The 21,202-nt window shown below is 31.6% G+C and overlaps 2 protein-coding genes across 2 annotated transcripts in view; one reads left to right on the top strand and one right to left on the bottom strand.

Annotated features, from left to right (window-relative positions):
* Window positions 1-492, top strand: LOC113367552 (interferon-inducible double-stranded RNA-dependent protein kinase activator A homolog A-like). Its single transcript, XM_026609151.1, has one exon. The coding sequence runs from the start codon at window positions 1-3 to the stop codon at window positions 490-492; it is 492 nt and encodes a 163-aa protein (XP_026464936.1).
* A 12,421-nt stretch (window positions 493-12,913) lies between these two features.
* Window positions 12,914-21,202, bottom strand: part of LOC113367551 (protein ELYS) — a 12,724-nt gene continuing 4,435 nt past the window's right edge. Inside the window, exon 12 of the mRNA XM_026609150.1 lies at window positions 12,914-13,093. Within this exon, the coding sequence (XP_026464935.1) occupies window positions 12,914-13,093 (180 nt within the window). The remainder of the gene's footprint in view (window positions 13,094-21,202) is intronic.

Here is a 21,202-nt window from a genome sequence, read left to right as displayed (position 1 = left end):
ATGGCTCAGGAGACTCCAGTTTCAACTTTAATGAATCTTTGCGCAGCGAAAAAAGTGCCATGTCCCAAATTCACTTTGGTTCACGACGGAACAGCCACTATAAATCCCATCTTTAAATATGAAGTGTGCCTGGTGTTAAACGAGACTGAAATAAGAGCTATCGGTACCGGTTCTTCAAAGAAAATGGCTAAGCATGATTGTTCAAGATTGGCCCTTAAGAAAATATCAGAAATGAACCCAATTCAGCCACACGTTTTAGAGGTTATAGAAACCGATGCAGGGAAACCTTCTACAAGAGTTCATGAATCAGTACAGGAGCTTATCGATTTTTGTCGTAAAAGAGGTTTACCAATACCTGAATATACTTTGATTGGTGATATAGGACCAGCTCATGCTAAACAATTTACTATGCAATGCGCTGTGTCTACTTTTAAGGAAACTGCCACTGCCTTTTCCAAGAAATCTGCTAAGCATTTATCAGCTAAAAAATGATGAAAATGTTGCAGGGTATAGATCTTGATGAGCATATCAAAAAGCATGTTAAAGGAAAATCAATGAATGAAGTGGCGTTTGCCAAAATCATTAAAGCAAGACAAAATAATTCTATAACCCGATTGTAGTAGATAGAATGGCGGATTATGATTGTCCTTTTAAGAAATGTGGCGAGGAAAATTGTAAAAAAGCGTTATCCATTTGAATGACCAGTGTTTAGGAGCAGAAGAAAAAATGAATGCCGCTATAAATGCTTTGAATGTAGATTACGAAATCAGAGAAATGCCAACAACAAAAAATAGCGTAATCTATACATTAACAATATGTGGAATGGAGCCCGAAATTATCGTTAGCGATTATACGTTGCCAGAATTATACGAAAGAACAAATAAATATCTGAAAGTATTCTTGGAGTGAATGTTATTGTTAATATATAACTCTAATAATATCACTTTTATTATATGAATAAATTACATAAATTAAAAATATTGCATTTTTCTTAAATGTGTGTGCGAACGTAATAACTAAATATACATTATATAGATAAGATAAAATTTAGCAAAAAAATATTTATATTAATTATTATAAATATTAAAATAACTTAATTTATTGGTTAGCCTATAAAAAATAATATTGTAATAATAATGAATAGTAACAAATATTCATTAAGTCTCACAACGTAAACAACTTAGTCTATCAGAATTGAGATATTTAGATATATTTTATAAATACGATTTCCAATTCAAACATACATATAATATCTGTAATTGAATAAATTAAATTAACGCATTTTATTTCATCTGGATCATTTTTAAAAGATGTTTTTATTTGAGTGTGGACGTCAACTGTAATCAGTGGTTCATACAAAACTCAGAACGTACATATTATATATATATATATATATATATATATATATATATATAATACAAATAAAATTGTTCTTTGGCGTCCTTCCATTAATTAAAACTTTTTCTTCCAAACAAATAACATGTTTCGATGAGCTCTTTTTTTAAAACCTTTTTATTCATTTTATGTTAATTTAATATTTATTTTAATTAATAGTTTTTGTGCTTTGAAAATTGTATAGTAATTGTTGCATTATATTGTCCGTTTGTTTTTTTCTTCATATTATTTATATGCACTGAAGATGGGTCAAATTAGGACCCGAAACGTTTGATAATAAAACATTTTACTTCAATAAAATAGTTTTAATTAATGGATCGACTTCCAAAACAATTTATATAATATTTCACCATCTGAAAAAACCTCTCAATTCATATATATGTATATATATATATATATATATATATATATATATATATATATATAATATCAAATGTATATCAAATATAAGCACGGCATAAATTTAGAGACATTTAATTTTTATAATTTTACCGCTTATAATATTTTTTATTGTGTTATTTCAGACTACAAAATCTACGTCATAAAAAGTTCAACATTTAATTACGAAAAACGGACTGGCAGATCTTTAGCAAAAACTAATCCATTTTCGAATATGTGCTAGAACGTGGATAAAATTTTTTACTTTGGAGTTATTTCGAATGACTTTCAAATTTTTAAAATCGTTTCGTCAAAACAAGCAGAAGTTTTTTGAATCATTCAAATCGGATGCTCTCAAAAACTGCAATTTTTTGCACATTCAGCTCCGTATCTTCGAAACGGCTGGGCCTGCTTTTGCCAAAAATTAATCACCACTTTTCTTTATCATTACAAAATGAATGTTTTTTTAATCATTCGAATTGGATGCTTCGTTCTCTCCAAATTTTGATTTCTTTTTTCTGCACTCTCCCAAAAACTAATCAAAGAATCGAATCGAAATCGAATCGAAATCGAAATGAAAAAGAATCGAATGTTTTTGGAATTATTCAAATCGGTTGATTGTGTGTCTGAAAACGTGGACGAAAAATTGTATCTATACATATTATATGGTACGGTATACCAAAATGTTCAGAAACCTTCAAAAAGTTGAAAAATTAAAAAAAATCAATTTGGGTTTATGGACGATTACAATAACTTGCCCTACGGGATGTTAAAAATTATAAAATGCCATAATCTCGCGGTTTTATGAAATGTTTATTTTTATTGCTGCATATTAGTTATATGTTAAGCTATTTTTTATTCTAAAATGGATCTAAATTGAGTGTATAAATTTATACAGCTTTAATAATATTTGTTTTAAAATTCATTAATATTTTACAATATATATATATATATATATATATAATGTATATATCATATGTATATATGGTAGGCTTTGCTCAGATGTTCTACTATACGATTGTACTCATATAAGGCCGAGTCCGTACATAGAACAACGTCCACTGCTCAGCAGCGAAACTTGCGCCCCCTTTCTCTCGCAACTTCAACCCTTTAGCATGCAAAATACTCGTCCCGCGCCGCGCCACCCCTCGCGGCTCTTCGGACTTTCCGCTACACCCCCGACTTACCCTTTCGTCGACGAATCCGTTTGAGAAACGGAAAGTGAAGTGAAAGCGGAAAGGGAGAGTTTGGTCCGGCGGACGATGCTGACGCTCTTATTCAAAATCAGGGCTGTATCGAGAATAGAATTTGTAATATCAAACATAATATAATATTATGTTAATACTAAATCTCATATATTCGTTGTGCACATACAGTCTTAAATGCTTCATTATTATAAACATGTATTAATGTTATCGACAGACGGTTTCGTTTTTATTAGTTAGTAATGATAATTTAGAAAATCATCTTTAAGGGAGGAGCCTGCTTTAGAGGCTTAAAAAAATCGTTTTTTTTTTAAAAATATCTTTCATAACCAACCAAGGATCCTGCTTTAGAGGCTTAAAAAATTGTTTTTTTTCTTGAAAAAATATCTTTCAAAACCAGCCAAGGATATATCCCTAAAATTTCAGAAACAAATTCAAATTATTTCCGATTCTTCCTAATTGGCGGCCAAAAATGATAGGAACGTTCAGTCCTATCAAAACGAGACAAAGTTTATGGTATTCAGGATTAAATTCTATTCTAGTTGAACCTAAAAAAAACTTAAAAAAGTTATAATTAGCCCTCTTTTTAAACAATCTAACGTGATATTTCGTATAAAAAAGCATGATTTTTTTTTTCAAGTTTCAAAAAATTGGTGTATTTCTCATTTTTTTCTAGATTTTTTAGGTTCAACTAGAATCTATACTATTGAGAATATGTATTTGTGTTGGTTTATGTGTTTCGGATGGAAATTGTAACCTGCACCTTTTCCGCCAAATGACACCTGCATGCTCGTGGCGCCTCGGCAAAATGCTTGTAACTGGCATATTATACCATATATTTTAATAAAAAAAATTGAGAAGAATATTGAAATTTGCAACAATAAAACCTGAAAGTTTCGTTTCAATTAAATATTTATTTTCTTTCCAAAAAATTTCCCAGAAAGCGTTTTTTTTGAAGCTTCTAAAGCAGGATCCCCCCTTAAGTTGCTGCCTTTAAGACTGCCTATTACATTACTTACCAATCATCATATTCACAAATTTTCAAAATAAAAACAGTAATTTTACGTTTTTTTTGTAAGTTCGAAAAATTCGTTCGAAAAATTATACGTAACTAAAAATACTTAATGTTTGGTGGGGGAGAGGCACAATTCTAAATATCACGACGTATCACTTAGTTGGAGGGAGGGCCAAAATTCCTGAAAAAATTATTACGTGATTATTGGACGCCCACTGACTGACCTGTATTTTGTTGGGTCGAGTTCAAGAAAACTGAATTTCTTAGAAAAACCGGTTAATGATTGCCGGACTTATTTATTTATGGGATGCATTACAATATGAGTGATTATTTGATACTTCGATATCAAAATAGTGCAATAAAAGAGATGAGGTTTTATTATTGCTCTCTCGTATGAAGAGTATAAATGTATATTTATATAATTTTATTAGACCAGGGTTGAGCCTTTTTTATTAAATTTTGGTTTTTTGTTTATCTGTCTTCAGATTTCCAGGCCAATTCTTGGATAAAATAGTAATGTTATGGCCACACCACGTAATGGTAATAAAATCTGTTAAAAAGTTCTGTATTTACTGTGCAATTAGGCGTTAACTGGTTAATAACCAGTCATGTTTATTAATATTTATTTTTGCTAGTATGGTTTATTTTTATGTATTTTACTCTGTCAATTTTATAATTTTTTAACTTCCCGTAGGGCAAGTTATAATCGCAAAAGAATCGAAAATGTAAATTTTTATATATCTTTACATTTCAGAGGTTTCTGAACATTTTGGCATTCCTCAGAAAAAATGGATGTATGTGTGTATGTATGTATGTGTGTATTTGTGGGTATGTATGTGTGTGTGTGCGGATACAAATTTTTGTCGACGATTTCGGAAACACGGTTCAAACAAATTCAATTATTCAAAAAACTAGTGGTGTATAAAAAATAGAGTAATAATAACCTTTTCATAGGGTAAGTTATACAAATTCCATCATAGGTTTATTTACGTAAGGCAATTTACAGATTTTCATTATGTTGAGCACTTTCAACAAACTCGAACATGCTTAATCATAGATCTCGGCTAGATAATTGTTTATTAAAAATTAGTCCAAATAAATTTCTAATACATATCATTTCAAATCCATCACTGTCTCCAGTCATCCCTTTCGCACGCGCTGCGAGATGCCGAGATCGGGTCGATACTTTAGAGAGATGTAAATGTCCACCTCGCATCTACGACGGCGGACATGCCGTACGATACGATAGCCCACACCACCAGTCCATCGCAACGGGCTGCGGGCTGCGGGCTTAGCGGCCAACGCAACTCCCCAAGTGCGCACGTACGCGCACGCATAAGTAACTATGCAAGCACACACGGAACATTTCCATCATATGAGGCTATTACATATCGCGATTCTGGATTTTGAGATATTCGACAATAAAATGGACAACTAAAATTAACTAGTGGGGTGCACGGCAACGTGCCTCAAGGCAAATTGCTGGAACTTCTCGTACTAGAATTAAATACTCGAGAAAAAAATCAGGTAACAATAAATATTGATCAATGATTGATTACAATTGTTTTACATATATACAAATAGATAATTATAAATATTGTATATTTTACCGCTTATATTATATAGAGGACCGGCCTTGGTCCCGTGGTAAGAGCGTGGGCTAGCAAATCCTAGTCCCGGGTTCGAATCCAACCTCGGACGGTTCGGTATCAAAGCAGCTTGATACCAAATTTTCATTTGAAATCATTTTCAATTTCAAGTGAAAATGGCCTTTCGTGGGCATAGCTGTAGTGGCAACATGCCACTTGAAAGTAAAGTCATCACTATTACAACAATTGTAATAATAAAAATTCAGCACATAGAGATGAGACAACTGTTTGGGTTGCTATCTATAATAAAACAAACGTAGTTTGTAAGAGATTTGCATTTGTCCAATAATTATTTTTGGTCGCAATTATCATTTTTTTCAAACTTTTTTTATATCTCCGACCTGCTTTCCTAGAATAGTTATCATATTCTCATTCCGCCTATGCAAGCAAAATGTTTTATGAATCAATCAATTCGAACTGAATTACTATTTTTGGCACTTTTTTAACTTCCCATAGGGTAAGTTATAGTAATCGCAAAAAATCGAAAGTAAAAATTTTTATATATTTCTACGTTTCCATGTTTTCTGAATATTTTAGTATTCTTTAGAAAAAATGGACGCTTACGCGCTTCGATATTTCATCTCTATGCGGCTAGAGTAGTGCGATTGCTTTGTAAAAAAGTTCAAAATTTCCAAAATATTTCAAAATGAAGAATTTTTTTTTTCAAAAAGTCTGTTCTGTAGTTCTTCTAAAATTTAAAATTTTCAAAAAATGTGATTTTTTCATAGTTTAAAAAAAATTTAATCTTTTTTTAAAAAATAATTTTTGGGTGCGGAAAGTTCCAGCAGTTTGTCTTAAGGCACGATGCCATAGCTCCCTGAATCTTTGAAACGGTTAAATCTGCCTTTTTTAAAAACTAATCAGCACGTTCACTCTTCAATATAAATTGAATGCTATTTGAATAATTCAAATCGGTTGATCTTTGCTCTCGAAAACGTCGGAGAAAAATTGTATCCGCACGTACATACATACTAAATACATATTTACATACTGCAAACCTACATACAGTCACATACATAAACATTTTCTTGAGGTATGCCAAAATGTTCAGAAACCTCTCAAACGTAAAGATATGAAAAAAATTTAATTTTTGATTTTTTGTGATTACTATAACTTAGTCTACTTAGCCTAAGAAGTTAATAAAATATTTAGAATTCATATATAATAAAATTTTGATTTTTACATTAAATCTTTATATAATTATTTTAATCGAGCAATCAAATTGTTATTCAAGTTTACTATCAGAATACAAACTTTCTGCTATTTTAGCAATATTTATAAAAATAATTATACGATCAATAAACTTCATAAAGTGAGTTATCTCTTATTCTTTCTTGAAAATACCCTCATGTTAAGACGTGCAATAAATAGTTTCGCAATCAGTCCAAATAATTATATACTTAAATTTCTAACAAACCAGTTTTTATAATGCCAGTTTACCCTCCATCCCTTTTCATTCCTCGCGTTCTAAATTTATACCACATGTTACCGTTCTGATCATTTGCCATTTTCTATTTTTCTACCTCTTTTCCAAGTTGTTTGACCGGCAAAAGGAGTTTTCGACGCTGATGCTGAGTGGTTGTGTTCTATTCCCGTTTGAAGTGAACACTGAGTTGAGTAGTGACATATGATGACGATCGAGAAACCGATTGCCCGACTTTGTTTCGCACAGATAACGATAGTATGATAGCAGCAGCCAAACAGATCCAATGTTATCTTTATACAACATCCGTGAGATTAAACGCTGATGGTGTTTGGCCTTATAATTACATTGAGATTAAAAGGAAATATGGTAATATAAAAGGCTCTGGTGATTTTCAAATGCATGTCACTAGATATTTTGTAGAATTGATTTAAACTAGTGGGGTGCATGGCATCGTGCCTTAAGGCAATTTGCTGCAACTTCCCGTACCATAACGAAATGTTCGAGGAATACTGAATGTTTTCAAATAGATTATTATAAATATTGTAACATTGTCTAATATTTATAAGAATTAAATAAACTGAATTGCAGAGTTGAAATTATTTGTTTAAAGTATATTAGAACTATAGTCAGAATTAAAAATAAAATCTGAATTATTTTCGATATACAAAAAATTAAAAAAAAAAAAAAAAAAAAATTGATACAATTTTTTTTTCCAAAATCAATTATTTTGTTAGGACAAGCAGAAAGTTCTTTGAATCAATTGAATCGGACGCTTAGTTCTCTCAAAAACTGCCATTTTTTGTACATTTAGCTCCGTATCTTCTAAATGGCTGGGCCTGCCTTTGCGAAATACTAATAACCACTTCTCCCAATCATTACTAATTGAAAGTTCGTAGTTCGTACGTTTTGAAAGATCATTCAAATCGGATGCTCCGTTCTCTCAAAAACTCGATTCTAATTTCTGCACTCTTTGCTCTTTATCTCCGTAACTGCTGGACCTGCATTTGCCAAAAACTAATCAGCACATCTCCTTATCAATAGAAATCGAATGTTTTTTGAACTATTCAAATCGGTTGATCCGTACGCCCGAAAACGTGGGCGAAAAATTGTATTCATACATACATACACACACACACACACGCACACACATTCATTTTTTCTGAAGTATGCCAAAATGTTCAGAAACCTTCAAAACGTCGAGAAATGTAAAAATTTTCAATTCCGATATTTCATTACGATAACTTACTACGGGAAGTTAATAATATTGTAATTATTAAAATGTTTAAAACGAATTATTAACAAAAATGGCAATAAAAAGATTTCAAAAGAATCCTTAACAAATATATTATATCATGAGTATATTACATCAAACCTCTATGAATAAGTAACAATATACTTATTTTTACCCATTACGATCCATAAAATTTGCTCAGCGTATAAAATGGTATTCGAATGGCGATTCGAATTGACTCGATGACGTACTGTAGTAATAACCGTTTCGTAACAACTTTTTAACATCGTAAACCTTTCCAACGGTCGTGGCAAGTCGCAAGTATTTTTTACGGTGTGAGAAGGTCGCACGGCACTTAACTAGTGTCCAAGCAGAACTATAAGTTTTCGCAAAATCGGATTAACCTTTTCCCGTGGTTCCTAGCCTTGATTCCAGTCGAAACAGTACAGGAAGCGATTTATTGGTTCGGATGCGAAAGTTCGAGCGTAGATCAGCGATGTGGCTCCGGGGATGCGGTAAAGTTTAAACTTTAACTTGTTGGAGCTCATGTGATTATGGTTAGTAAATGTAAAAAATGAGCATGGTTAGCAACATGTGTGACTAGTAAGGATTATTGCACTCTATTATTAAAATCTGTTCTAGGTTCCGTTAAATTTAATTAGAAGTGCCCTATTGTGTTTAATTCATAGTAGAAAGTTGTGACTGATAGAATTCATAATTTTACAAACATTAATAGGGTAGAGCGGGGCTTAAAGGTCTTTGGGTACAAAAATCCACCACCACTATCTCAAAAACAAGTAAAGTTAAGAATTTTTTAACAACAATATTTGAAAGTAGAGGGTAAAAGATATATACCCAGCCATTACCTTGCTTACAACGTGCTATCAGGAGCTTAACGGCAAAGTATATAAATCTATAACAAAAGTATTTATTTTAGATGTTAATTTTATTGGTTGTGAGCACTGTTGTTTAGTTTACGAGACAATCGAGTAGGGTAAGTTTTAACTTAAAAAACTTGAAAATGAAAAGTTTTATATATTTTTACGTTTCAAAGGTTTTTGAATATTTTGGCATACCATAGAAAAAATAGATATATGTGTGTGCATGTGTGTATGTGGTTGTGTATGCGGATACAAATTTTTGTCGACGATTTCGGGAACACCGATCAATCGATTTGAATATAATTCAAAAAACATTCGATTCGTATTGATCAATCATCATCAACATCATTACGGCTTGCTTATGAATAAATAAAGAGACGTGCTGATTAGTTTTTGGCGAAGGCAGGTCAAGCCGTTTCGAAGATACGGAGCAAAAAGTGCGATTTGAACGATTTGAATGATTCAAAAAAGATTTAACTTGTATTGACAAGATGAAGAACTGATTAAATTTTTTGGAAATCAGGTCCAGCGGTTATGGACTTTCAATAAAAATAATTTAAATAATGTCATTTTGCGGTCAAAAATGCTTATGGTCTTATGTACATCAAATTATCAGATATTTTAATAATGTGTATACATTGGGTTCCACTTTTGTTTACCAAGATTTTTAATTACTGTACGCGAAGTTTCAGCAACTTGCCTTAAGGCTCGATGCTATGCACCCCACTAGTTTTAAGTTAGATTCAACAATTTTTTTACATAACCTTTATAAAAACTCACATGTGGATAGGGTAAAAAGGACCAACTAAACCTTTACCCTGAGAAAATGTAAACAATAAAAAATAGTAAACAAAACAGTAAATTGAGATAACAAAAGCAATTTTACAAGAAATAAATTAAATAAATACTTATTGAAACAATGTTGATAATTAAGTTTAACGATATACTAAATCAAGTGTTAACTTTGTGAAAATTCTATCCATAAAATTTTTGTGATATCCATTTAAAATTAAAAATAAGACATTGTATATATTTGCCCGATGGCTGTCTCTATTTACCCAGCCTATGGGGTAAAAAGAAACAGGTGACAAATGTTAAAAAATTAGCAAAAAAAACATATTTCTACAATGATTAATTAACTGGGAGTGTTATTGAACATATCCATTATATAGATATGTTTTTATTATTTGTTGTGATGTAATTGGTTTGGTTTTCACAATATAATTGCTCAAAGTCCTGTTAGACTTTTGTGCTCCGCTCTACCCTATATAATTATGTGAAAATGTTCAATTTTGTATAATTAATAAACCCATATTTTTCGTCCAATATCTTACTAATACCTTAGGCATACCTTAGAAAGAATAAATGTATGTGTGTGTATGTGTGTATGTGTGTGGTTCTATTATAGATTTTCAAACATTGCCGTTTATCTCCTGATAGCAAAGTCTTAAAGATCAAGGTGATGGTTGGTCATACATCTTTTGCCCTCTACTTTTAAATATTATTGTTAAAAAATTTCTAACTTTACTTGTTTTTGATATATAGGTAGTGAACGTTTTTACCCACGGACCTTTATATTCGACAATCACAGTTGACTGAATAAACTTAATATAATATTTGTATAAATCCAGTGAAACGTTCCAAATTATAATCACCTTTATATAATTTTAGTACCACAATTGGCGGAAAATTTAAAAAATAAAAATAAACAAAATATTTAATTTAAAATTTCTGTATCTCATCAGGTCCTGTATCTTCTATGTATGAAATTACATTTACGCATAGCCATGAATTCAGCAACGTGCGCGTATTCTGTAAATTCTGTATGATATATGTGTTAGTTTTCGTGTTAGTTATGTAATCAGGAGTTTCTCTCCAACCGACCACCACCCATTCTCAGTCCAAAATTTAAACCAATGTATAAGTCTACACTCCCATCTTAACTAATATATTCATGTGTACGACAATATTACTTATGTGTATGCACAATCCGGCTTGAATGTCAGCTGAGATTTAATTAATGTGTTTTATTGTATTCATTAACAACTATTTGAATAGTGAATCTTTTAGTTTGATTAGCTTGATAATTGGAATATCGATTAGTGTTCCAAATAATGGTCAACAGTAAACACTAAAACTTGTTATTTAAACTTAATGTCCTATCGATTTTTAACTTCTCGAAGAAAAAGTTTATGTTTTCACTAAAAATTCTGACTTGCTAATTTTATGTCTCCTCGACGATTGAAGTCATTCTGAATCGTTTGAAACCAAATTTGAAAAAAATTATGTATGTATATGTGCAGTGAACCGATTTTTGACACTTGGTCGATTTTTTTTCAAAAACGGCTGCACCGATTTAAAAAATTTAAAAGTCATTCAAATTAACTCTATAGAGACTCATGGTCTTGAGGAACATACTAAAATATATGAGGTCTACGACAAGTAGTTTAGTTATAAAAATTAATGAAATTTCGAATTAATTCGCCGCGCCTTTTATATTATCAACAATAAATTTTGAAAATAGTAAACCTATCTTCAGTATGAACTACGCTCATCCTCAATTTCCGACTTTAACTATTTTTAAAAAATTAGAGAGTATCAAAAAAGGTTGCATGAAAGATTTTTTTAGACAGTCGCCAATTTGTGAAAAAAAATTGTGAACGACTGAAATGTCCGTGAATATTTCTTACGAAGTACAAGATCAAGGTTATATACAATGTTATCTCTGTCAAATGTATCTATGAAATTTATATTTTGCAATGGTTAAATATTGTAGCCATTATATCGTAAAATCCCTTAAAATTAAAAATAAGTCATTGGATCTGTTTGCTTCATGACTGTTTAATATTAAATGGGAATTTCGCTGAAGATTGTTCAATAGTTGTTTGTTGTGATTTAGTTTATTTGGTTTAGAAGATAGTATAATTACTTAATGCCAAATTGGACCTTTATGCTTTATCCTACCCTACCAGTCATATAAAAGTGGCAGAATATTGTGTATTGATGAGTATAATTGTCATGATGATGTCGGTATGATCGCCACAGTTGACTGGTTAATAGGTGAAGTAACATTTGTAATCTCATCCATAAAAATGATATATTTTTTTTATTCTCTATTTTATTTACAACTGTCCAGTTAAGGACATTTAATAAATTTGGGAATTTACAATTAGCCGTAAAGGGACATTGTATACTAAATGGGCATGTTCGAAAAACAACTCAGTAGTTGTTTTCCCATTCGTTATAATGTTAACAATAGTTTATTGATAATTATATAATATTTACTATTTAGTTATAAATAATGACTAAGTTATTTCAATCTTTATCAGGAAAATTGATGACTTAAATCCAGTGGCGCTTTTGTTTTCAACCAACGCCGATATAGTTCTCTGTTATTAATGAGTTTGCTAGTGATGATACAATTTTTGGCATATATTTTATGACGAACGAATTGAAATACTCGCAAGGAAATAGCGTTACGTTCGAAATAAATATTATCAAACAAATCCTCGGAGCTTGTCGTACCATTTACATATTACATCTCTGAATAGTCAAAAGCATTATGTATGTGTAGGTAGTATCTGCATGGAAGCCTTTCTCCACTAGGCGGCCAATGTCCTCTTCGCGAAATGAGGGACGCAGTGGCCCAGTATCGATCCTGCGTGAAAGGACCCGTTCCCGAAATTTTCGACTCTACTCACCTCTCTCACCACCTCTATTTGAAACCTCCTTTTCAACTCCCGAACGGCGAACGGCGAACGAATGCCGGTACTAAGGAAACTGGTACACGATCTCCTCCTCCACCGGACTCATCCCACGACGAACGGAACGCAACGCGAGTTGTGCTGTGAAATGGGGTTGCGTAGTCCTGTAAAGTCCTAGAGTCCTGCTGCCTCGTGGCCAGAGGGGATGACTGGAAAGTATGGTTGTCAAATAGTGAGAGGTTTTAAAGTTTATTTAAAATCGTAATAAATTATTATTTTAATTACCAACTGGTATATTTTGTAACGTATTGGTTGAGCATATTGCCTTATGTCAACGGGATGGTGCACCACTTGATTATAATAATTATAGGCATTTGATTCAACATTTAGCCAATTGCAGCATTTTGCATTCTCATACCACGTACTAACTTTTTGCATCGTATTCTTTTGAATTTATTCGGCATATTATATTTTTATAATATTTTATTATATTATTTTATTAACATTTTTAACTTCCCGGTGGGTCATAATAATTCTCAAAAAATCGGTAATGAGAATTTTTTCATATCTTTACTTTTCAAAAGTTTCTGAACATTTTGGCATACCTTAGAAATAATTAATGTGTGAATGTGTGTGTGTTTTGTGCGGATACAATATTTTGGCCACGATTTCGGGCGCACGGATCAACCGATTTAAATCATTCAAGAACTATAAGATATTCGATTCCTCTTGATGGCAAGTGGTGCAAAGGGCGCAGAAAGTTTTTGGGGAAACAAATGATCCGATTTAAATGATTCAAAAAATAATCAGTTTGTAATGATGGAGATACGTAGCGATTAGTTTTTGCAAAGATAGGTCCACGCGTTTTGGAGATACAAGGAAAACCTTGCTAAAAAAGACAGTTTATAAAAGAACAGAGCATCCAATGAGAATAATTCCAAAAACATTCGCTTCTTATTGATGAGGAGACATGCTGATTAGTTTTCTGCTATGACATGTCCAGCCGTTTCGGAGATACGGAGTAAAAAGTGCTAAAAAATAGCAGTTTCTGAAACAAAGGAGCATGCTATAAGAATGATTAAAAATGTATTCGATTCGTATTGATGGGGTGACGTGATGATTGGTTTTTTGCAAAGGTAGGCCCTGCCGTTTCAGAGATGCGGAGCAAGAATTGCAAAAATTAGCATTTGCTTAGAAAATGGATCATCTAATTAGATTGATTCAAGTAGAGGGGTGCATGGCATTGTGCCTTAAGGCAAATTGCTGAAAATGTGTACACATTATTGAATTCTTTATAAAATATCTGATAATTTGATGTACATATGTCCAATAAACATTTTTGACCGCAAAATGACATTTTTTTAACTTGAGGGTCCATAACTGGTGGACCTGACTTCCCAAAAATTTAATCAGTTGTTCATCTTGTCAATACAAGTAAAATGTTGTTTGAATTATTAATATCGGACGCTCCGTTCTTTTAAAAACGGAGTTACCGCTTGTGGCACAGTTTTCCCCGTATCTTCGGAACGGCTAGACCTGCTTTCGCCAAAAACTAATTAGCACGTCTCCTTATCAATACGAATCGAATGTTTTTCGAATTATTCAAATCGCTTCATCCGTGTTCCCGAAATCCTCGACGAAAATTTGTATCCGCACACACACTCACACATACACACATACACACATACACATACATACATACACACTTACATCAATTTTTTTTAAGGTATTTCAAAATGTTCAAAAACCTTTGAAACATAAAGATATAAAAATATTTATTTTAAATTCTTTTGCGATTACTATAACTTACCCTAGGCGAAAGTTAAAAAACATATTGCTTGTGTTGACAGTGTAAAGAAATGATTAGTTTTTGGTTAAGACATATTTTTTATTGCAAAATTTCCAAAAAACATATTTTTTAAAATATCGAAAATGACGGATGATGAATATCGGAAATGATTGGATTTTAATTTTAATTCTTGAAATAAATAGAGCTAACTTTGAAATTTAGTTCATATCATTCTTAGAAAAATGAATTAATGTTCTGTAATTCTAACTCCGCTTGATTAAGTTTTGTTTATGTAAACATATATAAACTTAGCGGAACAATTTGTGAGATTTAATATTTTGTCTATAAAATACGAATAATAAAAGTTACAGTATGTATAAAAATCTCTTTAAAAACTTTTAGTATTCCTCGAATATTTTATTACGGTCCGGTAAGTTCCAGAAATTTGCTCTAAAGCATGATGCGCCAAGCATCACTAATTTATAATTGTTGATCGATAATATATAAGACAGATAAGTCTAAAAATATAATTTATATAATTGTGAATCTATTAAAAATCGTTTGAGAAGCGTCTCTCGACGGCAGGCCGGGGGCAGTTTAGATGGAGCCTGCGGAAGTTCGAGCTTCTCTTTGAGTCCGACAACATGGGGGCACGACAAGGGACGAAGAGAGAGATGTAGACGAATGTAGTGCCGTACGTATACGAAAGGGAAAGGATTGAGGGAGTCTCTCTAAACAGAGGGAGTTTAGAGAGGGTTTGCGGGTGGTCTTTCACTTGGGGGTAACTCGCGCGGACCGAGTTAAACCCACTCATCGTTCGGGGTGGAGGGTGTGGAGATGGTACAACTTCAGGACTAGAACATGTGTGCCTAGCTATGCGAATTGTTTTAATGAGCGCGGGCTCAGGATATAGATTAACTATTTACAAGCGTTCTCCTGTGTGTGTGTGTGTGTGTGCGTATGCGTGTTCAAACTCAAAACGTCCAAGGCTTATGTAGTCTGACAGCTGGTGAACATTACACCATTAAATAGAATAGGATAACTTCAATCTAATTGATGAATATACGTGACAAATCTGCTTGGACGATTTATATTCAACATAGGAAGGAAAGTCCGAAAATATGTCTTCACCTATAAATAAAACTTAATTATTTTATAAAATATAAAATTAATCTCTAATATGTCAAGTAGTATGGGAGACTGGGTACGGTTGTGCCAAGTTACAACATTACCATGATCTGTAGACCAAATTGCGTTACGGTGTAAACAGTTGTCATAACAGCTAAAAGATACTGATTTTGAGATAGGGTCCAAAGGGAGAAAGATGGCGTACGTTTGTTCAAATAAAACTTAATTTTCATATAAAATATAAAATTAATCTCTAATATGTCAAGTAGTATGTGACCAGGTACGGTTGTGCCAGGTTACGGTAGTGACAGTCGTCATTACAGCTAAACTATACAGATAGGGTCCAAAGAGAGAAATATGAAGTACGTTTGTTTGAACAAGTTTCCATTATTGCATTGAGTCAGCGCTCTACATTAACATGATTTGTAGACCAAAATGCTTTTAAAGAGCCAAAAGTATCTAAGTTTTTTGTTCGATTTTTTTTCTGATAATAACTGTTATTTGTATGCAGACAGGACGACTTTGTTTGTTATTTTGCTATAAGTTAAACATTAGTAGTAAATTGCCAGTTTTCGCCAATTTTGTTTATGTAGTTTTTATGTTAACATATATAAACGTAGTCATCATATATAAACAAGTATAAAGTCATTCAATTTATAAACTCTTCTATTTTGTCCATAAAATACGAATAATAAAAGTTACAGAATTCATAATAATCTATTTAAATTTAAAGAGAAAGATGAAGTATATTTATTCGAACAAGTTGCCATTATTGCATTGGTTCAGCGCCTTACATTAACATTAAAAACTAATGATCTGTAGACCAATTTGCTTTTAAAGAATCAAAAGTAAGTTTTTTTGTTCGATTTCAAAAATTTAAAAGCCATTCGATGTAACTCGTTAAGGACTATGGTTGATTAGTTTTGTGCGACGACTGGCCGAGCCGTTTATTTACTACTAGCACAAAAAAATAAAATTTTTAGGCCACGTTTTAACCTACAATCCTGAATCGACTTTAAAAATTTAAAAGCTATTGGAAAGATATTGGTAAGAAATTGTACTGATTTGTTTCAGGTAATTTTAGAATTTTATTATAATGATAGAGATAATGTTATTTCTAAACTAATATTGAATTATTATAATTAATTAGTAAGAAAGACTTACAACAAATCGCTTAATTTTAAAAAAAAGCATCAAAGTTGGAAAATGAGCTTTTTGGTATGACTTTCATCAACGTTTTCTCGAAAACAGCTCAAATTTAATTTAAAAATATTTAAAGTTTGAATAATTACTTTGTGCAAGTATTAGGCGCGTTTTCAATTTGCCTTTTCAATAATATGTAATAATTAAAACTTTTGTAAAAAATATCTAACAACTATAGAAAATTTGTACAAAACTGAATAATCTGCAATAGTTTCTCACATTATAATGTCCTGCAGCAACTTAGTACCCTTATAAATCTTATTTCATTATAATCACTTATAATAGATTAACATTTTTTTAATTGAAATTTAATCAGTAGCCTTAAGACAAGTTGCATAAACTTAACAACATGTTTAAATAATCTATTTAATCATTAAATAGATTATTTAAACATGATGTTAAATTGCAACTTGTCTTAAGGCTACTTGTATAAACCACATACACCTAGTTTAATTTTGAAATGAAATATAATTATAAAATGTAATTTAAATTTTAAACATTTAAAATATTTGAGCAAATCTTTCATATATACGAGGTTGTTGATAAATCTACTATAATTTTGTATTTTCTTCCTACCATTAAGCCTCCATCGACGCATGTTTAAATCGTGTATATATTTAAAATTAATAATTATTCCCCACATTGATTACATTTCATTTATGTATAATATAAACAGTAAAATTCTCACCGACTGGTCGTTTATAAAGTAAACATAGTGGACTATGTTTTGAGTCGGTGTCGGTGTGTATGCCTATTTCGGTGTGAGCGAAATGTTTCAAGATCATATATTATATGGGCACATGTGCAGGGAATTAGATCGGCGATCTTGAATTATTACTGCGAGCCGAGAGTGCGTTGAAAGATTGATCTGTAAATTGGAACGTTATATTTTTATATCAAAACTCGCAGAATCAGTTTGATTACTTACTCCGCTTGTTATGAGATAGATCGTGCAATTTTAATGGTGGTAAATGATTTTAATGTAGGATAGGGCGGGGCACAAAGATCCAATTTGACTTTGAGCAATTATATTGTGAAACTAAACCAATCACATCACAATTAATAACACATATCACATCAACAACTATCTGACTATGTTCGGTAAAACTCCCAGCTGATGCATCACTGTAGAAAGGTGTTTTTTTGCTGTTTTTTAAAAATTGTCACCTGGTTCTTTTTACCTATTACGTGAAGTAAAATAGCACGGCCAGGATGCATACAGGTCAAATGTTTCATTTTTAATTTAAAAGAATTTTACGAAATAATATCTACACATTATTAAAGCGAGGGGGGTTTGACAAAAAATCACGAAAAATGACGTGGGGGAGGGAGGGATCTAGTTAGATTTCACGTGTATTTATTTTTTACCTAAATTTTCAAAAAAATACGATTTTTTCGTAAATTCCAAAAATTTGTTCGAAAATTGAATTAACTAAAAATACACGTGATGCTTGGGGGAGGGGGGTAATTTTAAATATCACGACATTTCACCAAGAGGGAGGGAGGATCCAAAAATCCTTAAAAAACTGATCACGTGATTAATGGACGCCCCCTTATTGCACCGATGCAAAATATAAATTTTCTGGGTACATTTTTTACAGAGACAACTCTGTATATAACCTTGATCTGATATTTTGTCAGAAATATTCATCAGGAGAGTTGGAATATCAATTTATTTAATTTAACTCTCGTAAAATAGTATTTTATTAAGTTAATTTACTATTTTTTATTATTTGCACTTTTACCATGGTAAAGGTTCAGCAGTTCCTTTTTAAGGTTTAATAAAAAAAACTGTTGATTCTTACCTAATATTAATGATACTTCTTATGAAATAATTAAATAATGTTAAAAATTATATTTAGGTCTCGTAAACTAAACAACAGTGCTCACAACCAAAAAAACTAACAACAAAGGAAAATACTTTAGATATGGATTTTCAAACATTGCCGTTTATCTCCAGAAAGCGACGTCTTACGAGTTAAAGTGATGTTTTTCCCTCTACTTTCAAATATTGTTATTAAAAAATTCGTAACTTTACTTGTTTTTTATTTATCGGTTGTGGACCTTTTTACCGGCGGACTTTTACCGTGTTTGATTATTCGTTTTAGGAGTATCTTTATAAAAATTCGATTACATTTGTGCAAGAAATGTCGTAATTTTTGTGGTAACTTTCTGCTCTACATGAACGATTATTGTAACGCTTGGCTTGTCAAATGAAAGTAACTTGAAACATAAAGTTTCTCTATTTTCGCTGAATGCGACAGACAAGATAATTGAAAATATTTTAAATTACATCTTTTCGAATAAACGAATGTCACTTTATTTACAAATTAGTTGTAAAGTATAGTGGTGTATGGCATCGTGCCTTAAGGCAAAATGCTGAAACTTCCCATACCCTAATGAAATATTCGAGGAATATTAAATGTTTAGAACTTTAGCTAGAATTAGAATTAAAATCCGAATTGTTTTTCGAAATTCAATTTTTTTTTTGAAAATTAAAAAAAAAAAAAATTAAAAAAATTCGCTACCCAAAAGCAATTGTTTCGTCAACACAAGCAGATAGTTTTTTGAATAATTCAAATCGGATGCTTAGTTCTCTCAAAAACTGCCATTTTTGCACGTTTAGCTCTGTATTTCGAACACGGTTGGAACTGCCTCTTCTAAAATGTAATTACCACTTCTCCCATCATTACAATTTGAATACTTTTTGGATCATTCAAATCGGATGCTTCGTTTTCTCAAAAACTCGATTTATATTTTCTGCTCTCTTTGCTCTGTATCTTCGGAACGGCTGAACCTGCCTTTGCCAAAAACTAATCAGCACATCTCTCTATCAATAGAGATCGAATATCAAGTCGGTTGATTGGTGCGCCCGAAAACGTGGACGAAAAATTGTATACATACATACACACACATCCATTTTTTCTAAGGTATGCCAAAATGTTCAGAAACTTCTGAAACGTGAAGATATGCAAACATTTTCAATCTCGATTACGGGTAGTGTATTTTTAATCAAATATCTATATTACTACAAAGTCAGTTATGTTGATGATCAATTGTTGATGGAGAATAATATGGTTATTTTTTCGAATATATCATCATATCTATTCAATTCGTATTGTTCACCTTAAATTAATCAAATCAAATTCGGTTTTTATATCTGAATTTAATATGTCGAATCTAATGCAGGGATCATGACACCTTTTTATGAGAGGATTCATATATTCATTCGGTCATACAAGTTATGCTGGCTTAACGGCTTCTGGTTTTTCGACTTACATCAGTGTCCAGATAAAATCCCATTGAAAATACATAGTATCTTCTAACAGCAACATATCACAAATAGAACTCTTAAATCTCGTACGCACATATCACTGAACAAATTCCTGGTGAGATTGAAACCCTTTTCTTATAGACCATATATAAAGACATATGTAATTCCCAATTTGAAGAATGGAATATTATTGTGGTAAAGAAATGATATCAGGCAGAAGACTCTATTAGAAACGAAATTTGATATTGATACAGGAAGGAGTCTTATGAGAGGGACAAAGGGGATAACAACAAATAAGTCTTTAAATTTTGCAAATAGTAGCTAAGCTGATTTTCACACAAAATTAACATAAGATGAATGAAACAATATTAGATTCCCGTAGGGTAAATTATAGTAATCGCAAAAAATCAAAACTAAATCTATTTATATATCTTTACGTTTAAGAGGTTTTTGAACATTTAGGCATACCTTAGAAAAAATAGCTGTATGTGTGTGTGTGTAATGTGGGATACAAATTTTCGGCGACGATTTCGAGAACACGGTTCAACCAATTTTAATGATTAAAAAAACATTCGATTCCTGTTGATAAGGAGACGTGCTGATTAGTTTTTGGTGAAAACAGGTTCAGCCGTTCCGGAGATACGGAGCAAAAAGTACCAATAATAGTAATTCAATTTTTGAGAGAACGGAGTGTACGATTTAAATAAATCAAAAACATTTTACTTGCATTGACGAAATGAACAACTGGTTAAATTTTTGTAAAGACAAACCCAGCGTCAATACATTCAAAAAATGTTCAAAATTTTCAAAAAAAATCAAATTTTTCAAAGTATTCAGAATTTCTCAAAAATCTATTTTTTTCAAAGATTTGCAATTTTTTTAATAATTTAGTTTTCGGTACGGGAAGTTCCAGCAAATTGCCTT

This window comes from Ctenocephalides felis, unplaced genomic scaffold (assembly GCF_003426905.1).
Source record: "Ctenocephalides felis isolate EL2017-DRISC unplaced genomic scaffold, ASM342690v1 CF-g0.4_SCAFFOLD_01170, whole genome shotgun sequence".
Taxonomy (NCBI): domain Eukaryota; kingdom Metazoa; phylum Arthropoda; class Insecta; order Siphonaptera; family Pulicidae; genus Ctenocephalides; species Ctenocephalides felis.
Note: the sequence above shows the minus strand (reverse complement) of the source record. Positions and strands in the feature narration are given on the sequence as shown.

What these genes read in the sequence shown, in the direction of transcription:
- LOC113367552 (XM_026609151.1), top strand. Translation starts at nt 1, where the DNA reads ATGGCTCAGGAGACTCCAGTTTCAACTTTAATGAATCTTTGCGCAGCG.